Below are 23,418 nucleotides of genomic sequence, written 5' to 3'. Positions count from 1 at the left end.
AAAATAATGCAGAAAAAATGTCCAGGTAAAACAAGCTTGAAGGACACAAACTACATACATTTATGAAATGCTTTATTTCTTTTCTGGCAGAATAACATCTGTGATTAGATGTTGGTGCCTTTCGGGTTGAGTCCTCCGTCCTGATGCTCCTGCACTGTAATCAGGGACTGTCAACGCAGACCTAATGTTTTTGCAATAGACAGACATAGCTGTGTAATGACTACTGCTCAAAAGTTTTAATATTAAAATATTTTTTCTTTCTAAACATAATTTCCGTCTCCTATTTGTTAAATAATGTCTGTCTTCTTCAATGCTAAAGAAATGTTGCAAAAAAGTAAATTACAACTTAGTAAATTAGAACTAGACAGCTCCATTAGCTTTGTGTTTATTGGTTTTTATACACTGCACTTAATAACATTGTTAAATACTGTAATGGAAGTGTTTACATTACAAGAAATTCATTTGAAAAATCAAAAACCAAAGAAAAAAACAGTATACTTCTTGTGTACGTAATAATTTAAAAAAGCAAAACTTCATAGACCGCAAACGCTCTTCAAGTAAACTAAATGATCAACATGGCAATAATACATATATTTTAAATTTCTCTGTTCTTAAGGCATAATCTAAATGCAAATGATCATCTGGTTTAAGGGAGGGATCTGTCGTAAGGGAAAGATATTAGTGTTTCAAGCCAAGGATCCTTGATTTTACAATTACAAAACTATTTCCAACCCATTGGTCAGAAGAGATTTAAAGATGGTATCTCACTATTTATGTTGGTTAAGTGTGTCTGTATGCATGCATATGCATGTGTGTTTGTGTGCAAGATAAGAAAGTGTAAATCTTTCTATTGTCTGAACCTGTGCTTGCTTGATAATTTAACACAGAAATGAGAAGGAAGGAAGGTCCATCGATCAAGATTTAGTGTGTGTGTGTGTGGGGGGGGGGGGGGTAAACACAGCCATGTGTGCAGAATAACTGTCCCTTTGGCCTTGATGTTATATCAATTAAGGGAGCATCACTTGAGGGTTGTTGCATTTCCTAACCTTCTCCTTTTTTCATACACAATTCATAGCGACATAATACACTGTCATTGCTGTGCAGGAAAAAGTAAACAGATACGGACCCAAAAAAAGACAACAGTGCAAATTCAAAACTATAGTCACGCTAGTGACTGCACAAAAGAAATGTGGCAAAAGTCAGTTCAGTATATTTTTCTTTCTATTGCTCCGTCCAGTGCTCCTCATGCATTCTGTTTTCACAGCCAGTAATTTTCATACATTCATCCCTAAAGTCTGTATCGGAGAGAAAGCCAAAGTATTGAGGGTGTGGTGAATGGATGCAGCGACATAGTTAGTGCGACCTAACAACCCTCTGCAGTACAATGAATACGGTATCAGATATCGGCTGTCTGGAGAAACAAACACCGCAGTCCACACTTGTGATACCCCCATATCCACACACACACACACATACACACACACACACACACACACACACAATCATACTTATCCTTCCAGCTGTTTAAAAAAAACAAAAAAAACAAAGAAACCTAGAAAATACAACCCAGATTTCAGTAATGTAAGCAGTTGAATGAGCATTTATGATGGTTCAGGGAAATGGAGTTCACTTCATAGCATCAATTGACCTTCGGTTTCATGTCCTCTAATATCAGTGCGTTACATCACCAGAAGAAGAGCTCGCAAACACGTGTGCACGTGTGCACGTCCTACCATAGGAGGAAACCACTCTTAATTATTTTAAACATATTTTAAATACATATTTCATATTTTTTACATGGGTTCCATCTCCTAGATTTGAAACCAAATACTCTTTGTTAATACTATTTGTTAATTTGATTATTTCTCATTGCCACCGTAGCACATACCTGTCATTACAATACACTACCAATGCTTCAATGTCACCACTGTGGCGACAAAGTAAACTCACAGCAGATGAAGATTGGGGGTTATATTGTGTGGAAAGGGGCAGAGGCAGAAGGTGAGAGTGGAGCGGTTACTGTATTTGACAGGTGGTGGAGGAGGTTGCCTGGCAGCACATGCAGGTGGGGTTGACCGATTTGGGCGGGATCAGATCCAGGTCCTCGTCGTCCGGGATCTCATCAAGGCGATAGCCATCTTTCAGCAGCTGTATGTTCAGATCCTGATTGATTTGCTGAAGAGGAGCAGACAAAGGAAGTTGATGGGTTCCAGCAACCAGGGGGAAGTGGACTGGCGTACTTTGCTCGTGTTTTCGAACATAACAAAGAAGGCCAGTTAACTGGGGAGTGAATATCAGGTATAAAAACAGATATTTCACACGTCTCACCTCAGCAGAGGAGTATCCCGACGATGAGTATCTAGACATGTCGAAATCGTCATCACTGAAACAAACAACATAAATTAGCTTCCTGTGTTCATGGCATGAATGTGACCGTTAGCGTGTTAATGTGTGTGTTTGTGCATGTGTGTGTTTACCTGTCTGTGTCAAGGGCCACCAAGGGCTTCTCGTCTGGGCTCTGGTCTAACGAAGAATAGCCTTTATTGGGCACGACCAACCTACCGAGGGGGGGGGGGGGGGTTGGACAGAGAGAGAAGATACATCATCAGAGAAGCAGAAAAGGGGGGTCTACAAACAGGAAGAGTTAAGTAAGATTGGCAAAGATGGTGAATGAAAAGGAAGGCGAATCTGGAGAGGACGTCACATTTGATCAACAGTCACAGCTGTTACTGCATTAACAATATAAGCATGAAGGAGGTCTAATTTGTAACTCTGACATCTTACAAACCCTAAATCAATAAAACCATACTCTGGCCTGCCCCTATGACAGGCATGGGAATAAAATCTGGTCCCGCCCATGCAAAATTATTTACAGTAACGTAAATGAACAGAATCGTGGGCCATTGATTGGTGACAGCTGTAACTAAGGACAACACCATCACCACCTCATACTTCTTACCGTGTTCTGGCCATGACGTTGTTGTTCTTCTTGGGCTGCTGGTTGACTGGACTACCGGCAGTGTTGCTGTTCTTCAATGATCCCTTCCTAGCCAGCTCTCTCTGTTTCTCTGCACAAGGAACAAAACAGAAAAACACCCATCAGACACACATCAGTTTAACTGCAAATGACAAAATAGCCTTCATTTGGTTTGAGCTCATGTCTGTGTCAACTAGTTATAAACTTACTTAAAGGCATTGAATAAACTATATGACAGTCAGATTCTGAAGTTTACCTCATAAAACACCAAGATTTGGACAGACTAAATCTGTATAATTTCAACATACATTTATCAAGAAGTTTGATTATTAGGAAATGGAATTGTCTTGAATTGTCTCTTCTTCTTGAACATGGTGACAAACTATAGACTTTGTAGCACAGTACAGGATGTGACATAAAGACAGAACATATTCTTTCTAATTCATATTGTCCGTTAATCGCATTATACTTCGAATCCGGAAGAGTTACACCCAAATGAGTTTAAGAAAAATAATAGACAACCGAGACTGTGGCTCACTTTCACCATGTAAAGAATGAAATGAACTATTAGGGTCCTGAAGTACTCCATGTGTATCCTTGGGTTCTCAAAATGGGTCCTTTACTACAATTGTGTGACTGAATAGTTTTCTCTTTCTGAATACTCTTGTTTCCACAAGGCTTTGGCTGATAAAGTCTTACATTCAAAGTTAAAAGGAGGCACTGGTGCCCCACTGGACTCTGTCCAAAGTGCTGAAAGCAGCTTTGAATGACTCCTGCTTTGTCCACTGTAGAGACTCTTAAAAGCAGGCGCAAATACCTAAGGAATGCTGCCATTGGTATCTCTCAACACTCCAAACAAGACCTATGATTACAGCATAGAGGGGTTTTCCACAAACAGATAAGTCGATTGTACCCACCTATTTTCCTCTGCAGAGGTGAGGGCTTGTAGTTGATAGTGACAGGTTCCACCTCCCTGGTGTCTGAGTCCGCCTCTGAGGCTGTGGAAGAAGCCGGGTCCTGGAGACAAAACAGACAATGGCATGGACAGAGCACAAATGTGCAATAATGATGCATTGATGAGCCATTCATGCATTTTTGCAATGAATAATATACAGCCTACTGTGCCCAGACAAAGTGAGTAAAAGAGTTTCTCAGGAAAAACATACTGTTAACCGTAGGCAAACTAAGAATAAGTAAAATACTGAACTTGAAGGGAGCCTTGATTTATTCAGTTTGCTTTAGGACCATTATGGAAGAAAACTGGACTCCCTTGATATAAGTTGTGGAGACAGTTAAGGGCAAGGACTAACAAAAAAGAGCATCAGCGAGGAGCTGCGTTCCACGGGGGTGTCTGGACACTGCAGGTCAGACCACTGTGGGACCAGTCTGGCTTTAGTAAGAGGCCGCCCTGCAGGCAGCGCTGCAGTAACGCAGCGCTCCGCTGTGGGCAAACGAGCGCACCCACCGCCAAATCACGGACACCGATTTTGAATTAAAATCACATTTCTGTGTTCTGTTCAACGCAAGCGCGCGTATTTGCACGTCGAGGCTGCCCAGAAAGCACGTCAAGGCGACGCGAGCGGCGTCTGAGCGAAACAATTGGTGCTGATGCTGGAGCAGCAGCGATGGGATGGGGTTGTTTTCAGCAGACATGACGGAGGCAGCCGACTACGCAGCAGACTGGACGCTGCTGTCATTACGGTGACACCAACGCGTCTGTCTTTAAGCACATCGGTTATTCTCTGACACGTTCCACTGGCATTTTAACATGCTGATGCGGTAGGGTAAGAAGAAAAACTTGATGAAAAACGGCAAACGGTACAAACAGCCGGTGTTGCGCACGGCAGCTGATGGATCCGTCGGGATCCCAAAAAAAAAGAGTGAATGAATGGAAGGCCTCATACATCCCAGAATAACAATCATATTACGTATGAATACAAGACCCGAGCGTTGATCGATGGTCTCCAATACAACTTACCAGCGGCTGCATCTCAGCCTGCATCTCCGCCTCCTGCACGGCGCTCGGCACTTGAAACCGATCTATTTCTTCCATCATTTTCCTCCCGTTATTATTATCGCTGACCGGTCGTTTCGACGAGTCCTCGCCGAGGTTGTGAGTCTCAGAATCTCTTTGGTTCCCCGGTGGCGAGCTACATCCCAGCAGGCAGTCGGCTACGTCGGTGGTGGTGTGACCAGTTGGGGTGACGGGGGGACTACACCACCCACTTCCGGGTGTTGGGTGTTACCAGAAGACCACAACGGTTCCAAGGGAAGATGACGTAGAATGTCTACTCAAATAATGGAGACACGTTGGCTTTACTTGGGATACTTTCATTCACATATACAGAGGCGTGTATTGTATTTAATTTCTTACAAAATATATTGATTGAAGTTAGGCTAGTACTTGTTAATTGTTAACTGATACACAATGAAATTAATAAATAACGTGTATATGTATTAAGATAGTTTGTTGCAATGGGGGAAATTAACACGCCACCGCTCCTCCAAGCATTATACAATAACGCTTACAGACTAGTACATCAACAATTATAATGCAATAATAATGTAGTCATTAAGGTAGAAGGGCCTAATTCTGAATAATAATACTTTCGCCATACTAAAAAAATCCAATGTGTAAGATTTGACCATGATGCTCCAAGCAAAATTGATAGTCATCAGTTTTTTAAGAAAAGGCTAAAAACTAACTCACAGCAGAGCAAGAATGTGCAGAATTTAAACCAACTCCTGAAACTCTGAGAATGTGTCCAAATAACTCTGATTATCTTATAATGAGTACATGTGGTGTCAGCCTATGGTTTGCGTTAGGCATATGTTTTTTTTTCTTTTTCATCATTTCATCAATAGCGGTTGAGAAAACCCCTCATTTTAGGGGAGTAAGTCCCTCCTGGAGAAAGGATGAAGATGGTTACAGGTGAGTTGTTCTTTGGGGGCTTTCCCCTGAGGTTAAACTATGCTGATGGGCAGATGAATTGAAAAGGTTGCCCAATCATATTTTGGTATGACAGATGTTACCATGTTGCTGTCTAAAAGTCTGACTAATCAGAACGACACATTTTGAAAAAGTTGCACCAGACATTTCGAGCTCTACAGGTTGATGAATAGATGTTTTTTACCCTCATTACAATATATCTTGCAACATATGTTTTGCAACACAACACATTGTTGAGCAAGTTTTCCAAAAGCTCCACGTAGGCTATGCTGGTTGGTAGAGCTAGCAGCATTTAGCGTCCTTTTCTGGATTGACGCAAGAGGGACTCACTGTCGCTCTCCATGAGGATCGAGGGGCAGTAGCTCAACCCAGTCTCCAAAAAAAGCGTGAAATGGCTACGTTGGTCCACCGTGATAAACGTAGTCATGTTACGTTTTCCCCCAAAATAACGTTACTATGTTACGTTTCTTTTGGCCCATTCATTTACATTGCTTTGCAAATAGGTCACGTGACTATCAAGTTTCCCGGTAGCGAAAAGAAAAACATGGCGGACGGTCAGCATAATCTCCGTGAAAAACACAATATTTTAAGAAAGCATCAGCATTTGTATGCATTTCGATGGCATTTCTAGCGAGAAGTATGCGTTATTCTTTCATAATCTTCTATCAGAGACTGTAGAAGACCTTTCGTTTATTCGTTTCTGCGAAGATTTGAGTGTCCCTTTGGGAAAGCGTGGCTACGCAACGCCTTTAACGGCGCATTATTAAAAAAACACTTCCAGTGGGGGCGTTACCGTAAAGAAGCGTTCAGCCTTAAAGCCACTAATCGCCAAACAAAACAAACTCAAAGCACTCGAATCACATTATGACTTTTTAAACATAAATTCCGTTATTTTTATGAGTTTTCAATGAAAGAATGCATCATTTCCGGGGGTAGGCATGCCCGGGACATCCCGAATTATGGGCAATTTTGATTTGTCCAGCTTTTTGACAGCTCCAGTCCCGACTTCCAATCACAGCCTCCTAAATCAATGACGCGCCTAAAACTCTCGGATCGAACATTACGTCTTGTTTACATGGGAAAGGGGGGCGGGGCTTCGCCCTCAGAGCGGAGCGTCATTTCTCGCTCCACACGTCTCCTCTTTTTACTGGCCAGGAAAACGGGCGATCTATCCCACGTGGGTCTGGCTCCATTCCATTGGCTCTGACGAATCCATAGAGAGGCGGGACTTATAATTTGCCCGGCAAACGGAGAGATTTGAGCTGCATTGCTTCCACTGTGCGTGAAGTGGCCGTGAGGCCTCCACTAAAGTCTCTCTCTATTTGTTCTGCTTTACTCAATAAAAGTAAAACCTTTACAGATATACTGTCCACACACTAGGCTAACATAATGGAGACTTATATAGTTCATCATCTTCCGGGGTCCTATAGCCAGTGTTGGGAAAGTTTACTTTCTACATTAACTAGTTCAAAGTTTAGTTTACAAATTTTAAAAAGGAACTAGTTCAGTTCATAATTCAAAATATTTGAACTAAGTTCACGGTTCCAAAAAATGAACTAGTTCAGTTCTTTTTTTCCATACGTTGCTGCGAGCTATTTTTTTTTAAAATTATTGCCACAGCCCAGAACCACAGACAGCAATTATTTTATCAGTTTTAACACTGAAGCGATGCATCAGATTTAATCTTCTTATCCAATTTGAATCCTTATCCAACCAGGGTTTACATTAGCATTGAGGGGACAGCATTTCCCTAATGATTCTTTGATGCTATGTTGCTGTCTATTCACTCCACACTAGCAGCAGTTGCAGAGTTTACCCCTACACTACATTCTCAAACACATGCTGCTTAAATGGTCTTTTTTAAATAAGGAATTATTAAAAGAAAAACAGGACAGTAATCATTAAGGTGCAAATGTTTGCAAAGAAAGGTCAGATTCCTCCCATCCTCACCGACCTTGTCAGTAACTTCATAAACTCTTTAAAATTATTATACGCCGCCTCTTTGCTACACTTATTAATGCGCGTTTATGGTGTGTTTTCTATAGAAATCTGGTACCCCATTGAACGATGTTAAGCTGAACGAACGCGCCGTTCATAGACACCAGAATGAACGAGAACAGTGACGTTCATCGGGCATTAATACAGTACGTTGAGTTCACGTTCGCCCAAAATATCAACAAGTTTATGAACGCGTTCAGGCACAACACTGTCCCAAAAGGGCCGGGATCGCACCTCACCCAGCATGCCTCGGCCTTCACTTTTTTCACTACAGAGTTTTGTTGCACCCTGTGACTCCGGCGTTAGACTCCTTCGACTGAGTTTTAAGATGGGTTGGATGGGTTACTGACTAAAATTTATGCCCCCACCCCCTAACTGCCTCAGGGAAACTTGTAAATATAATAAGTCAAATAAGTCAAACAAGCAAGTTGTATCTGGTTTAACCCTTTTATTCCTGTAGGCGTTTTTTAGGTCTCATGCTGGAAATTGCATTTACACACTAAAACTAGGATAACGCATGTCTGATGATAGTGACAGTGAGTCTGTCGATCAAGATGAGGATGGAGACATAGTAGAGGTTGAAAATCCTCCTTGTTGAACACCCCACAATACATTCTGTGCTCCCTCTGGCATAACATTTCTAATGATATCATGTCCCCCCCTTCAGTATTTTAAGACATTCTTCAGGTTATTGTAGGCCAGTTGAATGTGTATGCCATAAAATTTGACACAAACAAGCCCTTTAAGTTTACATGTTTTGTATGTGGATTTTGTACATACAGTGTTGGTCATTTCATTTCTTTGTTTAATATTTTTGAATTTATGTTTGAATCCATTTGTGGTTAATGTGCTCAAAATGCACTACTTTCTTAATGCTTACATTGCTTGTTTGACTTATTATATTTACAAGTTACCCTGAGGCAACAGACCTAAATCAAGTTAGGGGGTGGGGGCATATATTTTAGTCGGTAACCCATCAAACCCATCTAACAAGTGGCCCGATAGGGGCCCTCGGACCGTACACTGCTGGGCATTTACACACTAAAACTGTATGATTTATGAAAGCAAAAGGTATATCTTGAAATTTCTTGTTGTCATGATAAAAGGGAACATAAGTGAGTGTGTTTGGATGTGAAAATCAGTATATATATTTTGATATTTGTATGGGACACACAAAAAAAGAAGAAACTCAGATTTGCTTGGGAAAAAACTACTTACAGGGGCTTTATCCCCATAAAACATAAAGGACGAAGCCTGGAAGTCTCCATTATGTTAGCCTAGTGTGTGGACAGTATATCTGTAAAGGTTTTACTTTTATTGAGTAAAGCAGAACAAATAGAGAGAGACTTTAGTGGAGGCCTCACGGCCACTTCACGCACAGTGGAAGCAATGCAGCTCAAATCTCTCCGTTTGCCGGGCAAATTATAAGTCCCGCCTCTCTATGGATTCGTCAGAGCCAATGGAATGGAGCCAGACCCACGTGGGATAGATCGCCCGTTTTCCTGGCCAGTAAAAAGAGGAGACGTGTGGAGCGAGAAATGACGCTCCGCTCTGAGGGCGAAGCCCCGCCCCCCTTTCCCATGTAAACAAGACGTAATGTTCGATCCGAGAGTTTTAGGCGCGTCATTGATTTAGGAGGCTGTGATTGGAAGTCGGGACTGGAGCTGTCAAAAAGCTGGACAAATCAAAATTGCCCATAATTCGGGATGTCCCGGGCATGCCTACCCCCGGAAATGATGCATTCTTTCATTGAAAACTCATAAAAATAACGGAATTTATGTTTAAAAAGTCATAATGTGATTCGAGTGCTTTGAGTTTGTTTTGTTTGGCGATTAGTGGCTTTAAGGCTGAACGCTTCTTTACGGTAACGCCCCCACTGGAAGTGTTTTTTTAATAATGCGCCGTTAAAGGCGTTGCGTAGCCACGCTTTCCCAAAGGGACACTCAAATCTTCGCAGAAACGAATAAACGAAAGGTCTTCTACAGTCTCTGATAGAAGATTATGAAAGAATAACGCATACTTCTCGCTAGAAATGCCATCGAAATGCATACAAATGCTGATGCTTTCTTAAAATATTGTGTTTTTCACGGAGATTATGCTGACCGTCCGCCATGTTTTTCTTTTCGCTACCGGGAAACTTGATAGTCACGTGACCTATTTGCAAAGCAATGTAAATGAATGGGCCAAAAGAAACGTAACATAGTAACGTTATTTTGGGGGAAAACGTAACATGACTACGTTTATCACGGTGGACCAACGTAGCCATTTCACGCTTTTTTTGGAGACTGGGTTGAGTAGCTCAATACAATGACTCTAAGCTCTTCATGTTCTGTTGATAGTGTTAGTTTGTTTAAACCAAAATATTTGGTTAAATTGGATTACGCAATGCCACACACTTTTTATTTGTCCTTTTTCCCCCATTTTTGTTTCTCTCTTTTTTGCACATTTGAGGTAAATTATGGCAGGCTATGGGATCAGAATATTTACTTTTTTCATATTTATGTTCATAAGATTAATCTTCTTTAAGAAGAGCTTCCGTTTAAATTTTTTGTCAAAACGCTGTGGACCCTCAAGACATTTATTTGCTACAAAAACACACAGCCTCAACACAGCAACCCATCATTTGGAAAGTTAATTAACAATCACCTTCATTCAGGGATTTAAATCAAAATTAGAATAAATTACTTAATCAAAAGAACAGCTTGGAACCAATTAGTTGTAGCACCAGGGACAAAACATGTCTAATGAAAAACCTCAGGAATTGATTCATAACCTGTGGTCTGTAATAGTCAACGTAGGTCAAATCATCAGTGTTTGTGTGAGCTTCAATTCATTCAGTTCATTATTGAGGTTGAATATCTTTGGTCACCATTTTATAAACTGCAGCACAGCCATGAAACCCTTGAACACAAGCAAGAGAACACAAAGTTCTTGAAAAAAAACAGGACCACTATGGCGGCTTACATTAAAAAACATAAAATAAACATGTTACACTGGGTATTTGTTAAGATTTATCCAACAAAAAAGAACCACCATGGAGGATATTGACCATACATTTGGTGGGAAACAACATAACCTCGTGCTCATAATGGCCTTTAGGGAGTACATCCAGAAAGTTGTGACTTAAAACCACGAAGAAGAGCTCTGTTCGCACATTGTCCGTACCTGGAGATGCCAGCAGAGTGCAGCAATAGCATGCATGCTCTGCTGCACAACAAGAGAGAGATGGATGCTGGAAGCTATGAGCCAACAGCAGGTGGCTGCAGCTGCAGGCGGCCCACTTTAAAGGTTCAACCAGCAGGTGGCGGTCCGATTCTAAAGGAGAACAGGCACACAAGATGGTCGGAGGATGCATGTCAATGAGGTGTGGCCAAGTAGGTCGCAGTGTTTTTTCATGCTTTTCCTGTACCGCCTGTTATTTCAGGTTTAATGCCATGATGCCTCTGTTGATGGGATAAACATTCATGAACTCATTGACTGGACAATTATAATTCTACTAACTCGATTAAATGATTCTCTGTGCATGTAATTGTGTTTAGTGTTCATGACTATGTAGGAGCCCTGATGACAATGTTATTAAGTATGATTAGAATGTTCTCATTAATTATTCATAGATTAGATGGATACCAGCACACATACTTGTATCCGTGTGTATGCATGTGTTTCCATCGCATTTGCAATTACTTAATACTTCATATAATAGACAGCCTCAAAGCAACAGTTCTGTGTCTTTAAGTCTCTTTATAACACCGACAAACACACACACACACACACGCACACACACACACACACACACACACACACACACACACACACACACACACACACACACACACACACACACACAGACACTACATTTTTTATTTGGAGCCACTGAGTAAAAAAAATGACACAAAATTGAAAGACTACAAAAAGAACACACATTTTCCTGGCGTTTGATGTCTTAAATCAGAGACTTAAAATACGTTGTAACACACACACGGACGCACGCACGCACGCACACACACACACACACACACACACACACACACACACACACACACACACACACACATACAAACACAAACACAAAAGGTTTGATTTACAGCTTCTAAATAAAATGACTTACATAACATATGAAAAACAGAGAATTTTGTTATGTCCAAAACAGAGACTGACATTTGATCCCTTAGTAAATACGTTATATCACAGACACACACAAACACTAATACTGCTCATGACTCGCCCTTTGCTGATCTGGGTTAAGCAACCCTTCCAGCCCTGCCAATTGAGCTGCAGAATACTGGCCCATCATTAGTTCATATTTGTTATACTACCATTGGAACATCTGGGATATTGCTTTGCTGCTGTCTAAAGCATTCCCCCAAAATTGAGGAGTGGTACGACTGATATAGAGTTGATATAAGTGTGATGGGCAGGAAAAACAGATGGATGCTTATTCAATTGTGTTCTCTCGCTGGTATCACACGTGATCGCGTTAACATCAACTTTCTTGAGCGGGAGATCAGAACATGCTGACCCAACGTTCAGCTCACTGTGGAGTAGATCCCTTCATCTGCACCGGGCAGCTGGCGTTGGCCTGGCACCAGGCTGGTTTAGAATGGGAATAGAGAAACAAAATGAGAGAAGAGAGAGCCAAAGAGCGAGAGAAAGGACCTGGCAGGCAGATCTATGGAGGGGAAGACAGATAAACACCAGACAGATGTAGAGCTAACTTTCTGATGATCACCTCCAAATAAAAAGCAGCCTAAGGGCCCAACCGTCTGCCTCACAGTTTCTTTTACACATGCATGCACGGACGTACTAACATAAATAAACAAATGACATTGCAATGTTCTTTATTACTGGGTGATTATAGTAATTCACCTATATGGGAAACATAAAAAAAATAATCTTGTTTTATGTACACAACTTGTAGTCATATTTTCTGCTAAAGTTGAGTCTACCACAGTCTGTGGTTTATTAGCGCACATATAGCTCAAATAAATTCCTCTGAAATATTATGCAGCAAAATTGCAAAGTTTAGAATAAAATGCACATAAATTCTGCAATTACTTCAAGTACAATACTCTTTTGGGTGATGGAAATAGAGAAATAATAACAAACTTCAACTAATCTCTGTTTGATCAAGATCCTTGTTATTGGTTCACACTGAGAAGCCCCCTAGTTACAACGATGCTGGATTGTGGTTACCAAATAAAGATTATATGGTTTTAGACCAACAACAAGATGTGCGTCACTGTTAAGGTACATTTGTTCCCCATTGATATTATTATTATTTAATTATATTATTAGTTATTTCCCAAATTTGGAGGTCTATTAATGGTCATACTCAAGTTAGGAGGATAGAAACATTGGTTCTCATCCTCCTTGCTTATAAACCACTCCAAATTATTCCGTAAAAGAGAAACTCATCTCTAGCAAAAGGCACACAAAGCTACAAAATAGCAATTTTGTGAAGTGTAGGACTACAATAAATAGTTAAAAGTCAGTCTTTCTGTTAGTCTTTGATTGAAATATACTATTTTATAATCCAAGTTCTTTCTTTATATTTTTATTAAGAAGCTGCAACTCAATTGGGATTTAAATGATTAATAAATACCAAACGAGTAATTAGTAAGTAATCATTAGGCCTACATATAATCTGCACAGAATAAGATTATCTAATCCAACAGAAAATGGATGTTAACTCATACCTGAGATTAGACTTTGGATCATTGGGTTTACTATTAAAAACAAAAACATATAGAGGTATGCAGTTCTCTTTATTCTGATGACGCAGAGATACATGCTTTGTAACGTAGTCTCTCTTCCATCCATCCATGACAGAATGCTAACCTTGAGCAGTATGTTGTGTTAGCTGCAATATATTCACTACAATAAAAACAATATTCACTCTTGTGAGACTGTCAGTGTTCAGTAAGTCTGTCATTTCTAGCAAAGGCTATGTATCTTATTCAGGAGATCGTAAATTGAGAGAGAGGCACTCTGGGACACGGGGAACATTTTTGCTGCTGCGTTTAATCCTATGGGAGTTGGATTGATGAAAGCTTGCGTGTCAAAAAGGGAAACTGTCAAACAGGGGCCTTGAGCTCCCTTTCTGTAAACAAACACATCAAAGCCTCCCCTCTTCGATCCTTCACTTGAACTTCATAATACTCTGAGAAAATGTGGCCGTTATCTCCGTCTGTCTGCCTCTCTGCCCTGTTGAGACACTCACACACTTTCTCCGGCAGCATCTTCCTCCTCGTGCTGACGTTCAGGCTTTGGGTTCTGGCAGCTCCGTCGTTGATGTCATTAGTGATGCAGCTGGGAAAATCTAAGCTGCTTGTGAGCTACTTCTTCGTCTTCTTCTCTTCATCTCTAACATGTTGTTGGTGCTCTCAACTGAACCCCATCAACCTGAAATATCTGCATCCATTGTGTCTTTGCTCCACATCCTCTCAGTGTGATGTGGGGGGGAGGCGGAGGTATACTAGGAGCTCGTGGTCAGCCTGCGTAGAGCAAAGCAAACTGACAGATGGACTGTCCCTGCGACGCACAGCAGAGATAAGAGGATTGGGCCTGCTTGTTGTTGCTGTTGGACTTGCCACAACTCTAAATGCAGTTAGCTGCCGCTGAGCCAAATGGCACCGATGACAAGCTGATGGAGAAATGTGAACGTGTATGTTCATGTGAAACATTAAGAGCAAATCATGACTATGAGTGATTAGGAAAAAAAAATGTAGAAGATCACTTAGGGTTAAGAGAACAGTTACTCCCCACAAGATGACTGAAGTCCAATCATATCACCATTCCAATGCCCTTCATGCTCAGGCGGCAGTCAGTAGGTATTTCTGTTCAGGCATCTTCCTCTGCGGCACTGCTGTGAAAACTGGCACTTTCTCTTGGTGGGAAGGCACTTTGCAGGCCTTGTAGAGGATGACGAAGAGGATCAGGATGAGGACACCCACCACAGAGTTACAAACAATGGCTATAATGGCCCACACAGACAGGCCCATCCTCAGATCATGCTCCATGGCTACTTGAAAGTGCGGCTTCCAGACCCATTACAGACTAATCACACTCCAGAGATGGGTCCAAGGCCTACAACTGGTGCCGGGTCCACAACTCCACAGGTTCTCCCTGGAAAGAGAAATAAATGCATTAGATGGCTTTTATTTCCCAGCACATGCACACATGCACCGTGCAGCCACACCCCCATACACACACACACACGTTCTTGGCAACAGCTAACCTGCCTGTCATGTGGGCCAGCTGACTCTGCTATGAAGTCGGTTGAGTTGAGATTACTTTCTCCCTGACAATGTAGTTATCAGGAGACGGTGGCTTTGTCCCCGTAGGCGCTATTCGCATTGAATAAACCGTCTGTGCTCGAGCTTTGCTTTGGGGGTTTCATTCTCAAGATTTTTTAGCTTCAATAACCGCATTATGAGGGTGTCTAATAAAGCAGCACAATGCATTGCATTATGTTATCTTCCTTGTCCTTGAAAAATATATAACAAAAAAGTAAGGCAGCCACACAGAATAATTCATTTGTTGTCTATAACAATGTGTGGATGATAGAGTAGTATTACAGGATAAGAAAGTGCCTTTTGGCTTCAGCGCTGTGTTGAAACATCCTTTTTTTAATCCTGTTTCCTTTACACTGGCAAAGAGTGATGAAGTTATTAAATTGATAAATACGGTGCCAGGAAGTACTTCCCCTTCCTGAATTATTTTGAGTGAGTTTTTGATGTAATGTGTTTTCAGGAGGAACATGTGGTAATAATGTTTCCAGTTTCAAGGCTGATATTAAATGGGTCAGTAAGGTGTGCTGGTGTGTGTTTCACAGGGAGAGAGAGAAAGAGAGAGAGGGGGGGGGGATGGATCACTTCCATCTAATGCATTTCTAATGAGACCACATATTTCCTCTTCTCTCCAAATGAGTGCAATACAACAACAGTCCAAGCTTGCTGTGGAGAACTCATTTCAAAGTTATCCTTCCTTTATAAGCATTTTAGGACCAAGCAAAATAAAGATGCATATCTCCGACTGAGAACGTGGTAGCGATGCATTTGATCTGCTGTACGACGCAGGAAGTCGGTTTCTGTTTGAACTAGATGGGTCCCTCTCAGGATGCCGGTGGAATCACTGTAGGGAATGAACCCCTTACTATCTGGGATTACTGTAAATAAAACTGCCCTCACTGCTTTGCAGAACATCTCCTAAACATCCTGAGGGACATATTTGCAGAAGTCAGGTTAACAATTTCAATTAGAGCTGAAGTGAGGAATGTGTAAGCTACTAGATGACTGAGAGATGTGACAGGGAGGAGTCTGCATGTGTGTGTGTAGGATAAATTAGTGTGAGCCATGAGGTCTGTTTGCATGCTCATATTGATTTCAGACAATACATAACGAGACAGCAGTCGCAAGAGTTAATCATTGTCACCAATTTGATTGCATAACATGTACATGATTTTGGTTCATGTTTTAATGACTAAAATGAGCATTTGTTTGCATTTACAAGATAAATGAATTATCCTCTGAATACACCATAGCCATATCAAGCCAGAACAAACTGGAGCAGAACTGTAAAAGAGGATTGCGTCTTTTTGTGCAGTTGGATTCTGACAAATTTGAAGACAGTCCAATCGCATCACACTGCATCAGTAAAAATGTGTCAGTAAGGTTAAATTCATTTTGAATGACTTTTTTTTTAAATATTTGAATTGATTAAATGTTTGTTTTGTTAGATTCAAAGGTTCAAAGAGCAGAACATCACATGACTGGCCCGCCCCACACAAACATGCCAAATCCACACATCAGGCCCCAAACAACACACAGATAACTGCAGTCCATCTGTTGTCTAATGAATGTAGCTGGTTGGGCTTTAGGTTGATACTGGTGGGTTGCAACTGCAAAACAGAGTGTTTCTGTGAATGGTGCCATTGATTGACGTATAAAGGCCTTTTGTGTGCAAAAATGAAAAACATCTAAATCCAATGCATGCAAATGTAGCCTACACACAGACATTTGCTTGCCATAGAGCACGTGGCAAAATAGGTCCTGCACACAGGTGGACAACCACATTTGTGCTTGCAGTGGCCACATGGAAAACAGGGAAACGCTTGTACATATTGCATCCCCATTGCAGCGGAAGGACTGAGTGACCCCGGTCTCAAGTGACTGAAGTTCCTCTCTTCCTCCCCAGCTCGTTAGAGAACACCAGCTGCATGGCCCACGACTTGACATTGAAGCCCAAGGAATCAACAACGTTAAGCGCTGACAGGCACACTATTTATAACATCATTAAAGTAAAGCTAAATTGTTGTTCGTTTGTAGATAAGGGCACAATCAGACGTGTAATCATCGGTTGTGCGTGTATTTTACACAAGCATGTACAGTATGTTGCAACTCAGTTTGAAATACTTTCAAGAACGTTAAGGTGGAACTTCAGGAAAGTCATTAATGCACGCACTAATGTGTAGAAAACATCCAACGATATAATTTTCAAAACAAAACAATATAATAAAAAAAAAAACATTGTAGAATACTTTACAATATACTTTACTTTGTGTGGAGTGAAGATAAACCGTCATTAGTTGATATTTCTTTGGATATGTTTCTTTTTGTTTTGTGTCCCTCCAAGCACCTTTGTGAGCCTACCTATTCCTTCCCTCCGGCGCCCGGTGTCCATGCGTTTGGGAACTACTTTCTCTCTCGTCCTCCGCTGCGCCCGCGCCAAACGCTTCCATGTAAAAGGTTCAAAACGGACGCGGATCTCCAACCAACTGTTTGTGACGCGGGAACCTTTGTGCCGGTGTGCGGGGGCCGAACCCTTTGCTGACCGTGGGGCGAAATGGCTTCACGGCACCGGGCTGCTGGCGGAGTTGGGACCGGTTCCCGGTGACTGCTGACCGGCGCGGGGCGACAGAGCGGAGATGCTGTTGTCACTGTGACTGTTTATCATCCCCATGTCCCTCCCTCCCACCCCCACCCCGCTTCCCTCCCTTCCCTCTTCGAGGCTTTCCACTGAGCTATTTTGTACAAAGGAACATCCCATCAAGGGCTTTGCCTCTCGAGAAGAGAACGCAGGTCAGTAGAGCTGCAGCAAAGGTCGATGCAACAACCCAACCAGCCAGTGCGAGTGCAGTTAAATACATAACTTTATAACATCTTGCAAAGAAACAACAACACAACATTAAAGCATGGAACGACGGGGTGCACTAGGTAACGACTGTATTGGGATTATTTTTGTGCAGAAGGAATTCTTTTATAACAGAACAGGCAAGTTGTGAGAACTTAACCAGCTGCATAACTGAGAAACCTGCCTGCTCTTTTCCCTATTGGTATTCAGCACAACAGAAGGGGGCCTTGGGGGAGTTGTACTCTCTTTCTTTGTCTGTCATTGTGTGAGTGTGTGTGTGTGTGTGTGTGTGCTTTTGTGAGAAAGGAGTGAGGGCAACCTGACCTACAAAGTTAAAAAAGAGACAAAGAATTCTTTTGAGCCCCGATTTCTCCTTAATAACTGCCATGATGAAAACGTTTTGCCGAGGGACAAATCCAGATATCATGAGAATAGTTAAAATTCTGTAATGGTGTACATATTAGCAATACTTCAAGATGTACAGTGTTTGAATTAAATTAGAATATATGGCTTAAAAGTGCTAGATGATAGTATCTTTATATATGTAATGATATCATCATTACTGTGCAATTTAAGTACTTCTTTTATGCATTTCAGATGTAGTATTCGTGGATAACGTAATTTCAAAATCGGTCTGAATTAGTCAGTGAGTTGCACTTTTGTAGTAACTTTCACAGAGGTTTAGATGGGATGGTTAACACGCATCACAGTCGGGGGAATCTTGCAAATGTGATGTAAAGAATAAAAGTGTGAGATTAAAAAAACTGAAGAAAGCAATTTTATTTATTTCTCCCTTCTACTCATTCATCATCATCTCATCACAGCAAGGAAAAAACTCAAAAATTACATCCTAGCCGTAGTTATTTTCAGAGCGATATTATCATAAGCAAAGATAGATCCCCAGTTAAATGATTTTCACAAAGCTCTCCTGTCGGGAGGGCACATGGACCAAGGACAGTTTCCAGCTGGGTTATAAGATTCATGTATTGTGGGCTGTGTCTATTTCATGACAGCGGACACGTTTACTTTAATTATCCAATATGCAACTTGGTGACATTTGAAGTGACATTTAGTCTGATACACCTGTTGGTTTTATGTAATCTTTTCATGGTGGATCATGTTTATTGGGGCTGTTTTTGCAGCTAGAAACACGGGTTATTTTGCACTATGTACTGATTTGGAAAGCTGTCAAAACGAATATCCTATTATGAGTGTACGAGGACACCTGCTGGATGTCAGTTGACATGTTTTATTTCTTTCTAGCCAGCCGCATCAGACACAGTATCAGTAAACGTGGCAAAATAATGTTTAGGATTTATTTACTATTTATCTGGATGGGGATTTATAAGATGTGAGGAACAACAAACACACACACTCATACAATTTGCTGGGTCATCATTTATTACAACTTTATATTTTTTTAGTTGTTCATCATAACCTGAAAACACAAATATGTATTCATTAGAGGTAAATTCAAATAAGCAAAATGGAGGTGCTTCTCCACATTACTAATCACTAATTCACATTCATGTGTGTCTCTGATACCTGGTCGATCCAGTCGTTGAAAGCTGAGACTCTGGTGAAGACGGTGGGTTTCTTTTCAAAGTTGCAGCCAAGGCCAGAGACAAAGCTGGCGATGCCATGAACTTCCCAGGATCCCTCTGTGTTCTTACAGTTCAGAGGGCCACCGGAGTCGCCCTGGACACAAAATCAGAGAATAAGCGGTGATGTTTTATGCATTCGGTGTAGCTGCTGGGAGTCTATTTCCCTTGGACTATTTGCTTGAACATGAATTTGATTCCCACAGACACAGACACACACACACACACACACACACACAGCTACTTACATTGCATCCGGCCACGATTCCATCCCCACCAGCACACACCATGGAAGTCCTGACAGCAATTCCCCACCAGTCAGGTTGGGAGCAAGTAGCGTGGTCAGCCACAGGCATCAAAGCCTGCTGCAGCTTATCAGCTATGGGGCCTCCGGCTAAAACACACAGTCGGAGTCTATTACTCTGTACCATCACCTACATTCACCAGCCATCTTTCAAATCTGCTATGCGGCGTTTCCCCCAGTAACCGAATTCACAGTCCGACCCAAATTTTCAATTTAGGAGTAATCCAACCCCCGGAGAGTTTCCTCTAAAATCCCAGGCATATGATTTTCCTCCAAACGTTATTGAGTTATCCATGTGTAACCAAGATCACACTCCCTACACCCAGCCCCGCCTTCCACAAACAGTGACTTACTGTAGAGCCTGCCCCACCCGGTGATGTAGCAGGGGTAGAGGTTGGACAGCACAGTGCCAGCTGCAGGGATACATGCCAGCTGCACCTGGTCGCTCAAAGTCACCGACTCTGACAGCTTGATCAGGGCAATGTCGTTTCTGCATGGAAGACATAAAGATGGAGGGAGTAATTGTTTCTGTACATTCAAATAAATCAACTCAAGGGCTAACCTAATTTTCTCAAACGTCATGCTGTGGAACGAGTCCAGCTGCATACTCGAGTACACGCCTACGGTTAAAGTGGTTCACTCTTATTTATGTTGTCTTACATCTTTTATTCTTTTTTTTTAAAGAAAGATGAGATGCATGAAGATGGAGAACTTGTGTCGCATAAACAAGTGAATAAATGGAATTTGTCGGCACAACACAAAACGAGTGATAGCATGATATGCAGCACGATGCAGCATGTAGTCATGTGGTCTTACCCAAAGGCAACAAAGATCTGGTTCCATTTCTCATGGACAATAATCTTCTCGGGCAAGATGGCTTTGGAACCAGCCTCTTCCTCCACCAGGTTGTATTTTCCCACAAACACCCTGTAGGAGAGCTTGGCACTGAGGGGAGAGAACAAGATTGGGATTTGAGGACTTCTCGGCCTCATTTCTTCCAGGGTTAAGGAGAGTTAATACAAACAGAATAAGTACAGTATTTAACACAAGGTCGGTGAGTATGTGGCTGGTAGTGCTCAGCATTGGCGTGTGTGTTTTTCGGGTTTCTGTGTTCCTCTGCTGTTCCTACTTGATGCAGTGAGCAGCAGTCATGACCCAGTTGGCAGCAATCAGAGTTCCCCCACACGTGTGCCTCCACACACCGTCTTTATCATACTGCAGAGAGATCTGGACACAAAACAGGACAACACAAAGGCTGCAGTGAGAGGCAGGTTGCGGATGTAAAGATTCAGGGGGATTCCGTTTTCTGACTTAGATTTATCACTGAATTTATTGGGTCGGCCAAACCCAAAAGGGCTGGCCATAAATCTCAAAGAATTGACAGATGTGCACATATTCACATACCTGCCAGGGCCAGCTGTGGGGCTTGGCATCTACTCCGTTAACCACACGGGGGGTCAAGGGCTGGATGGGTGGGGTGCCACACCCAAGGGCTGAGATGAGAAACAGAGAGTTCATGACGTGCGAGAACAATAAAATTACTTTTTAATCTCAGATAAGGCACCAAAAACATAATTTTTCTTTTCAATAAAGATTTGCTTGGTCGCATCCTCATTCACTCACTCACACTGACTTACAACCCCACGGAAAGAATGACAGACAGACTTAGGGAACGCCAGATGTTCTTACCGCTAGCAATGAGCACTGAGGCCAGCACAATGGGGATCATGTTGATTGATTCTTCTGCTGAGGCACAGCAGGATACATTTTCTCTTATAAACTTTCCACCCCAGGTAACACACGCACCCATTGGTTTGTCGAGGGATGGAGACGGACCAATGTCAGTGTGGATCAGAGCAGCTGGGTGTCTGACGAAATAAACAGGTGCTTTTTCTGGAACATTTCGCATGACCTTCATGTTGAGCAGACCTAGAGTGAGTGCTCTTTAAGCATGTGTCTATTCACATGGCTTTGTCTGTATACCTGCATATAGATGTGTATGTATACAGACATACGGATGTAAACGGATTGGCATTATATTCCGTTTTTGTACTCACCTTTTCTCTTTTCAATGCCAAAGGCATTTTCCTGAAACCTGGAATTAAACCCTTGCATAACAGCATGGGAAGCGAACATCTGGATTACTGGTATTGACCTGTTTTCTGCGAAATGTAAAACTAAAATCAAGCTCACGGGCATTACTATAATAAATAACCAGGACAGCGAGGAGCAGATGGTGTCACTGCAAAAAATATCATAAGAGTTCTATGGTAAATTCTGCAGTGCCAGTGAGACAAATTGTATTCCTTTATGTTTGACTAAACACATAACTTTATTTATTCAATCATCCTCAGTGTTTTTCCATCCAATACATCTGTTGTTGTAAAATAAAAAATGTGGATTGTATCCTGAGGTTGTCTTGATGAAGTTATGAGACTCGGAGGACACAGACACAGTTCCCGAGCTGCAAAAGAGCCGGAGTGTGCCGGCCTGAAGAGCCTCAGCGTGCAGGCTTTGTAAATCTATAAAGGCTGTTTGGGTGACATGCCACGGCACATAAAGGTTAGGTGTTTTAGTGCAGAAAACAATTTCAGTAAGAAGAAAAGATGATGAAGAATAGTCAGGGTTTTTTTTTGTCATGCAAAGTTTTTCAATGTGTTTTCTGATGAGATAGCCTGAAATCCACTTTGACAGAATCAGGTTGTTTCGGCCAGACACTGTTAAGGGAGTTACAGGAGCTGACCCCTTTAGAGAACTGTCGTGCTGTAATACAAAGCATTTCATTTTAAAAAAAATGTTTTCATCGGACATCTTCCGACGGCAGACTCAACTCTTTGATTGTGAACCAGTTAGTTTCTCAATTCACCACTAGATGGGACAATCTACCTGTGAAAACCACCAAACTAAGTTGAATTCTTTTTTACATAAGAGAAAACCAAAAGCTACATTTTGCTACTTTCATTAGAGCTGCAGGAAACGTTTCTCAAAGTCAAGGCTTATTTAGAGTTAGTTTACTGAAGAAAATACTTGAGAAACAAACCACGCTCGAAAGTCAACCACAGCAACTAAAACAAGCCCAGACATGGATGGTTTGTGGGGGTATTTGTGTGCGGATTGTGTGTGTCTAAATGAATCTGTGTGTGTGTGAGCATCCCTGTCCTACTTGTGAGCTTCCCCAAGGCTGGGATATGCAATTCATTTCATGTTAATCATAATTACTCCTGAAATATGTAAAATCAACGTATAAGAAATGACTTCCTCTCACATTTTCTGATTAAACTCTGTGCATTCATACATTTTTTATTTTGACTTCATTTTTTTTTACTCAAAATAATAAACGGAGGTGTGTTCTGTATCAATATAATTACATTATTGATGAAAATAGATCTTACTTTAAAAAAAAATCTCACCTGAAATATCCCTCACCCTTCATTTGGAGTTCAAAACCTCTGATCTC

At 41.6% G+C, this 23,418-nt stretch overlaps 2 protein-coding genes and 1 long non-coding RNA gene across 3 annotated transcripts; all 3 read right to left on the bottom strand.

Moving 5' to 3' along the window:
* Positions 1–350: 350 nt before the first annotated feature.
* Positions 351–5,209, bottom strand: fam219ab (family with sequence similarity 219 member Ab). The gene is made up of 6 exons (XM_037482048.2): positions 4,956–5,209; positions 3,895–3,994; positions 2,960–3,068; positions 2,478–2,558; positions 2,329–2,383; positions 351–2,175 (listed from the first exon to the last, which is right to left on the bottom strand). The coding sequence occupies exons 1-6, from the start codon at positions 5,031–5,033 to the stop codon at positions 2,017–2,019; spliced, it is 582 nt and encodes a 193-aa protein (XP_037337945.1). The 5' UTR covers positions 5,034–5,209; the 3' UTR covers positions 351–2,016.
* Positions 351–14,733, bottom strand: LOC134129064 (uncharacterized). The gene is made up of 2 exons (XR_009956248.1): positions 11,778–14,733; positions 351–1,438 (listed from the first exon to the last, which is right to left on the bottom strand). It is a non-coding gene; the product is annotated as an uncharacterized LOC134129064 (long non-coding RNA).
* Positions 14,734–19,344: 4,611 nt separating this feature from the next.
* Positions 19,345–21,747, bottom strand: ela3l (elastase 3 like). The gene is made up of 8 exons (XM_037483677.2): positions 21,651–21,747; positions 21,366–21,454; positions 21,091–21,188; positions 20,778–20,906; positions 20,315–20,451; positions 19,906–20,051; positions 19,602–19,754; positions 19,345–19,494 (listed from the first exon to the last, which is right to left on the bottom strand). Exons 1-8 carry the CDS (start codon positions 21,688–21,690, stop codon positions 19,477–19,479), a joined length of 810 nt encoding a protein of 269 aa, XP_037339574.2. The 5' UTR covers positions 21,691–21,747; the 3' UTR covers positions 19,345–19,476.
* Positions 21,748–23,418: the final 1,671 nt, after the last annotated feature.

This window comes from Pungitius pungitius, chromosome 5 (assembly GCF_949316345.1).
Source record: "Pungitius pungitius chromosome 5, fPunPun2.1, whole genome shotgun sequence".
NCBI lineage: Eukaryota > Metazoa > Chordata > Actinopteri > Perciformes > Gasterosteidae > Pungitius > Pungitius pungitius.
This window is presented reverse-complemented; position numbering and strand designations above follow the sequence as displayed.

Bases quoted from the DNA above. Each gene is read 5' to 3' on its own strand.
- fam219ab (XM_037482048.2), bottom strand. From the start codon at position 5,033: ATGATGGAAGAAATAGATCGGTTTCAAGTGCCGAGCGCCGTGCAGGAG. The intron at 2,559-2,959 runs GTAAGAAGTATG...CCCCCTCGGTAG, and splicing joins AACGTCATGGCCAGAACACG to GTTGGTCGTGCCCAATAAAG. The intron at 2,176-2,328 runs GTGAGACGTGTG...GCTCCTCTTCAG, and splicing joins CGGGATACTCCTCTGCTGAG to CAAATCAATCAGGATCTGAA.
- ela3l (XM_037483677.2), bottom strand. From the start codon at position 21,690: ATGATCCCCATTGTGCTGGCCTCAGTGCTCATTGCTAGCG. The intron at 21,455-21,650 runs GTAAGAACATCT...TTCTCATCTCAG, and splicing joins CTCAGTGCTCATTGCTAGCG to CCCTTGGGTGTGGCACCCCA. The intron at 21,189-21,365 runs GTATGTGAATAT...TTTTGTGTCCAG, and splicing joins CCCACAGCTGGCCCTGGCAG to ATCTCTCTGCAGTATGATAA.